We start from the raw sequence: 6,820 nt of genomic DNA on the forward strand, positions 1-6,820 counted from the left end.
TGATTTGCGCATGTGCGAACATTCTCCCAGAGTGCAGCGCGGCCTGTCTCACAGATGGGGCCTTTTCTCTGCCGCTCTGCATTGTGGGAGATTCGGCCGCCATGACGGGCCCGGGTCACCGAGTTCATCCAATCACAGGTGAAGCTTCCCGGATTGGTGGAACCGACAGAGTGCAGGTGGTCTGTGGAGCGAGAGAATCTCTGAGAAGAGGGGCAGCCAATTGGGGAAATCACAGGAGGTGGTGACCGGTCATAAACCCAATCGGTGAATGACGGATTGAACCAAGGAAAGGAATGAAGAAACTCGACTGGGACCTGTGGGAACAGGCGGACTAATAAATTTAACCCGTGTCCAGTTCAGGTCACCACATTACAGGAAAGATGGGATTGGACCAGAGAGGGTACAGAGGAGATTTACAAGGATGGTCCAGGACTGGAGAATTTTAGCTGTGAGGAAGGATTGGATCGGCTGGAGTTGTTTTCATTGGAACAGAGGAGGCTGAGGGGGGATTTAATTGAGGTGTTTAAATTATTGAGGGACAGACGAACTGCATCACTTCCAAAACAGCAGCTGACCACCACCTTCTCAAGGGCAATTTCGGATGGGCAATAAATTCTGGCCTTGCCAGCAAAGCCCACATCCCATGAACAAATTAAAAAAGGATATTAAGGTCCTATTTCCCTTAGCAGAGAGGCCAATAACCAGGGGGCATATATTTCAAGTAATTGGTAGAAGGATTAGAGGGGATCTGTGGATAATTTTTTTTCACCCAGAGGGTGGTGTGGGTATGGACCTTACTGGCTGAAAGGGTGGTCGAGGCCGAAACCCACATCGCTTTTTTAAAATAGTTGGATGTGCACTTGAAGTGCCGTCACCTGCAAGGCTGCGGACCAAGACCAAGAGTGCGATTAGGCTGGAGAGCTCTTTTTCAGCTGGCACTGACACAATGGGCCGAATTGCCTCCTTCTGTGCTGTAAATTTCTATCATTCTATAACCCCTTGGGTCAAATGTGACATGGCAAAAGATACATGTTTATGGTTCAAAAAAAATCTTTACAGAGAGGGAAGGGACAATGTAGAGTTCTGCCCGACAGTGTTATTGACAGAGACTCCATGAATTATTTTAAACGGGAGTATAGAAACATAGAAAATAGGAGCAAGAGTAGGCCATTCAGCCCTTCGGGCCTGCTCCACCATTCAAAATGATCATGGCTGATCTTCTAACTCAGTATCCTGTTCCCGCTTTTCCCCCTTACCCCTTTACCATTAATAAATATATCTACCTCCTTCTTGAATACATCTAATGACTTGGCCTCCACTGCGTTCTGTGGTAGAGAATTCCACAGGTTCACCACCCTCTGAGTGAAGAAATTTCTCCTCATCTCTGTTCGAAATGGCATACCCCGTATCCTGAGACTGTGACCCCTGGTTCTGGACTCCCCAGCCATCGGGAACATCCTCCCTGCATCTAGTCCTGCTGGAATTTTATATGTTTTGATGAGATCACCTCTCATTCTTCTAAACTCTACTGAATATAGACCTCGTCGACCCAATCTCTCCTCATACGTCAGTCCTGCCATCCCAGGAATCAGTCCGGTAAACCTTCATTGCACTCCTTCCATGGCAAGGACATCCTTCCTCAGATAAGGAGTCCAAAGCTGCACACAATACTCCAGATGTTGTCTCACCAAGACCCGTATAACTGCAGTAAGACATCCCTGTTCCTATACTCAAATCCTCTTGCAATGAAGGCCAACATACCATTCGCCTTCCTAACTGTTTGCTGCACCTGAATGCTCGCTTTCAGCGACTGGCGGACAAGGACACCCAGGTCTCGTTGCACCTCCCCTTTTCCAAATCTATCTCCATTCAGATAATAATCTGCCTTTCTGTTTTTACAACCAAAGTGGATAACCTCACATTTATTCACGTTATATTGCATCTGCCATGTTCTTGCCCACTCACACAACTTGTCTAAATCACATTGGAACCTCTTTCCATCCTCCTCACAGCTCACATTCCACCCCAGCTTTGTGTCGTGTCCAGGGACCTTGGAACAGAGGAACATTAAATTGGATGAGGAGCAAGAGGAAAGTCACCTGTTTCTGTACTGTAAGATCCTAAGCTTCATTGAGAATGAATTCTTTAAGCATTCCTACATAGTATTTTTTTGCAACATTGTAAACAAAATCCCAAAGTAGTTCTCCTGGTGTCCTGGCCAGTATATCTAGTTTGTAAAGTCTCCCTGAAATGTTTACATGTAAATCAGACAACAGTCAGAAGAGGGTAGGATGGACCTACACTACACTTGAATGTATTGTCATCTATTGGGTTTAAAGTTTCCGAACACTATTTATCAATAGTGTGAGGAAGCTCAGAGTGAAAGTGAGGAGGGGCCGTCTGACTGCAGTTTCCACTGGAAGAAAAATCACCTTCAGTGTGTACAGTGAGCAGAAATGAATTGCTCTTGTTAAAAGTTCCCACTAACTCATTGTTATTCTACTTTAACAGAACGAGCCTGGATCTCCTGCTATGTTTAAACACTAAACTTCAGTGATTGGAGCTCAAGTAAAATATTACCATGATTTGATTTAAATGGAGGCGTGGTTTCCACCTGCCAAAGAATGTTGTCTGAAGCGAGGGTGTTTACTGCTAACAGCTCCCATCCTGTTTAATAGGCCCCCTGAATGTCTGATTTACCAAAAAGAAAAACCCAGCTCAGTAAAGTTAAACATTCTCTTATTAATCTGAAGAACATTTTATGAACAAATTTCAATATTTCAAAGTAAAGGGTGTCCCAGACATGGATTTGGCCCAATTCACTGTAAAGTTATAAAAACAGCCAGTTTAGCGACCAGGGGACATAACCTAAAAATTAGAATCAGGACTTTCAGGAGTGAAGTGAAGAGACACTTCTACACGCAAAGAGTGGGAGAAGTTAGGAACACTCTTCCACAAAGAGCAGTTGATGCTCGCTCAATTGTTAAATCTATTATCACAGAATAAAATTTTGTTAACCGAGAGGTAAGTGATATGACTAAGGCAGGTATATGGAGTTATAGAGTCATGGAGTTATACAGCACGGATAGAGGCCCTTCGGCCCATCGTGTCCGCGCCGGCCATCAAGCCCAGTCTAATCTAATCCCATATTCCAGCATTTGGTCCGTAGCCTTGTATGCTATGGCATTTCAAGTGCTCATCCAAATGCTTCTTGAATGTTGTGAGGGTTCCTGCCTCCACAACCCTCTCAGGCAGTGAGTTCCAGACTCCAACCACCCTCTGGGTGAAAAAGTTCTTTCTCAAATCCCCTCTAAACCTCCCACCTTTTACCTTGAATCTATGCCCCCTTGTTATAGAACCCTCAACGAAGGGAAAAAGCTCCTTAGTATCCATCCTATCTATGCCCCTCATAATTTTGTACACCTCAATCATGTCCCCCCTCAGCCTCCTCTGCTCCAAGGAAAACAAACCCAATCTTCCCAGTCTCTCTTCATAGCTGAAGCACTCCAGCCCTGGTAACATCCTGGTGAATCTCCTCTGCACCCTCTCCAAATCGATCACATCCTTCCTGTAGTGCGGCGACCAGAACTGCACACAGTACTCCAGCTGTGGCCTGACCAGTGTTTTATACAGCTCTATCATAACCTCCTTGCTCTTATATTCTATGCCTCGGCTAATAAAGGCAAGTATCCCATATGCCTTCTTTACCACCTTATCTACCTGTTCTGCTGCCTTCAGGGACCTGTGAACTTGCACACCAAGATCCCTCTGACCCTCTGTCTTGCCTAGGGTCTTCCCATTCATTGTGTATTTCCTTGCCTTGTTAGTCCCTCCAAAGTGCATCACCTCGCACTTTTCCGGGTTAAATTCCATTTGCCACTGTTCCGCCCATCTGACCAACCCATCGATATCGTCCTAAGACTGAGGCTATCCTCCTCGCTATTTACCACCCTACCAATTTTTGTATCATCAGCGAACTTACTGATCATACCTTTTACATTCATATCCATGTCGTTAATGTCGACCACAAACAGCAAGGGCCCCAGCACAGATCCCTGTGGTATCCCACTGGCCACAGGCTTCCAGTCACAAAAACAACCTTCGACCATCACCCTCTGCCTTCTGCCACTAAGCCAGTTTTGTATCCAAAGTGCCAAGGCACCCTGGATTCCATGGGCTCGTACCTTCTTGACCAGTCTCCTGTGGGGGACTTCATCGAAGGCCTGACTGAAATCCATGTATACCACATCCACTGCGTCACCCCCTCAAAAAATTCAATCAAATTAGTCAGACATGATCTTCCCTTGACAAAGCCATGTTGACTATCCCTGATTAATCCTTGCTTCTCCAAGTGGAGACTAATTTTGTCCTTCAGAATTTTTTCCAATAATTTTCCCACCACTGATGTTAGGCTCACTGGCCTGTAGTTCCCCGGTTTTTCCCTACTCCCCTTCTTGAATAATGGTACTACATTAGCGGTTCTCCAGTCCTCTGGCACATCCCCTGTGGCCAGAGAGGTTCTGAATATATGTGTTAGAGCCCCCGCAATCTCCTCCTTTGCCTCACACAGTAGCCTGGGATACATTTCGTCCGGGCCTGGGGATTTATTCATTTTTAGGCCTGCTAAAACCACCAATACCTCCTCCCGCTCGATGTTATGTCACAGATCAACCATGATCTCATTGAATGGTGGACCAGGCTCAAGGGGCGAAATAGCCTAATCCTGTTCCTGTGAACACCCCTCAAATACAGTGAACGATAAATAATGTAATCTGAAAATAGGACTAACTACATACAATAAAATCCTGAGGGCCTGTCGTGAGGGGAAGCTGAAGATATCGAAACTTCAGCCTGTGCTCACAAGAAGACAGGTGAAATTCACATCCAACAGAGTTAAAACACAACCGCTGGGCTCCCCATCCCTCACACTCTCACTGTGCCTGTACCCAATGGGCACAACATTGCCTCCCGTGTACACATTTACACTGAGCATTTGAAATCGACCCGGAGTCCCAGCCCCACTAAACAAGAATCTTTACACCAGGGGCAGAGATCTTCAATCTTGGAAGAGAGTTCCAAGGCCACTGACTTTCAATTGTATTGGTGTTTGGACAATTAGATCCGAACGGGAAAGTTTAACTGGAGTTTGGAGCCCGTGTGGGGATTCGAGTGATCAATGACTGCAGAGCACCAAGGGAATGATTGGGCAGTCAACCAGCCGGCACCAGTACCTCAGGCCAGTCCCACTGTCCCTTTAAAGTTCATTGACCTGCACAATGAGGGCCGGGCAAGCCTTCACCCATTGCTGCAGCCATCCCTGGACTGGGTCTGGATACAATATTACCAACCATTCTGCAAATAATAACATGGACTCATTAAAACCTATTTCACTAACAGGAGGAACTGTGGAGGAGTGCAGAGTGTTACGAACAGTATTGAGCACTCATTGCATGCTGATTGGAGCCAGATAGTGAAAAATGAGCAACCAGCCATTAGAAGATACAAGTAGTCACTGATTTATTGGTCATTTGATAACTAGTTGAACTGGGTTTGCTTGTGTTTCCTGTACAGAAACAAGGCGATCAAAGAGGCAGAGATCAGAGATACAGCAGTCACAGTCAGGATCAGGACCACCTCAGACGCCACACCTAAAAAGGAACAAGAAACCAATGGTCAGTGAGGGAAGGAAATACTGAGGGGAAAATGGAAACTAGCAGTCGGCCAACTCACCACCAGGAGACCTCTCCTGCATCCTTTGCTCAACCTCATTAAGGGGCTCAGTTGCCACGTCTGTCACATAAGGATCCAGAATGACCAAGGGTCCAAGTGAGGCCTCACCCTCCCACTTCAATTCAGCATCACTCTCTGCAATATCAAACATTCCAGTTAGAGAGGGTAAAGGGTGACCTCCAACAATCAAGAGGATCAATGTCCTACCAGGTCCAGATACAAGATCCCTCCTTCCTCTGGAATCAAGTCGGAATTGCCTCCTGGCACTGCAGCTGCCCAGATGACAACAGGCACACACATCATTGGTAGATTCTTCCAATGGGGTCCAGCTAAACCAGAGAATCAGTTTATCAACCAGGTTTTCCATCGCCCTTTAATCAACACATCCCTGAGTGAGTGAGAGAGGGAACTTACCTATTCTGGAAAGTACAAGCTTTGTTCATGGAATCTCTCCGATCCACTGCAGCAACTTTCAGGTGACAGGTGATGAAAATTTGAGGGACACATTCAATACAAGTTGTTATTTAGTGACCTCCTCCCAACATGGGCAACCCAATGTTTGGCTTCTTCTTACCAAGGAACGGTCATCTCCAAAGAAGCGGAACGCATCCAGGTCAAACTGGAGTTTGTCCAGCTCACGTTCACCTCTTGGCAACACAAAGGTTGAAAAGGAGTCCTCAGCTTTGCTGTCCAGGAGGCAACTGAAGAAAGATTAAAAAAGGGACAACGTGAATAAAGTGAACCTATTGAGACATAACCAGCTGGAGAAGGCAGAGAGCTCCTTACCCATGGTAGTCAATGATGTTGTATCTTGGGGTGGAATCCTTGTCTGGGCTCAATGTAGCTGCACAGCTGTCAATGTAGAGCTTCAAGGGCATGTGGTTGGTCATTGAAACAGAGGCCTCAATGTGAATGAGGTCACCCAGGTAGTAGACAGTCGAGGTGCGCTCTGTAAGCCAGTCATCTGAAGGACAAGGGTTGGAGACAGTGGGTGTAACTCCCAGTGAGAGACGACAGAAAAGCACTCCCCATCCACCCATCACATACCGTTCATAAGACGCAGTGAGAATGACAGAAGCCCTTCTCCAGA

At 46.2% G+C, this 6,820-nt stretch overlaps 1 protein-coding gene across 1 annotated transcript; it reads right to left on the reverse strand.

Moving 5' to 3' along the window:
• Nucleotides 1–5,492: 5,492 nt before the first annotated feature.
• Nucleotides 5,493–6,218, reverse strand: LOC137302108 (zona pellucida sperm-binding protein 3-like). Its single transcript, XM_067971784.1, has 4 exons — nucleotides 6,145–6,218; nucleotides 5,938–6,059; nucleotides 5,731–5,865; nucleotides 5,493–5,648 (listed from the first exon to the last, which is right to left on the reverse strand). The coding sequence occupies exons 1-4, from the start codon at nucleotides 6,171–6,173 to the stop codon at nucleotides 5,536–5,538; spliced, it is 399 nt and encodes a 132-aa protein (XP_067827885.1). The 5' UTR covers nucleotides 6,174–6,218; the 3' UTR covers nucleotides 5,493–5,535.
• Nucleotides 6,219–6,820: the final 602 nt, after the last annotated feature.

Source organism: Heptranchias perlo, chromosome 35 (assembly GCF_035084215.1).
Source record: "Heptranchias perlo isolate sHepPer1 chromosome 35, sHepPer1.hap1, whole genome shotgun sequence".
Classification (NCBI taxonomy): domain Eukaryota; kingdom Metazoa; phylum Chordata; class Chondrichthyes; order Hexanchiformes; family Hexanchidae; genus Heptranchias; species Heptranchias perlo.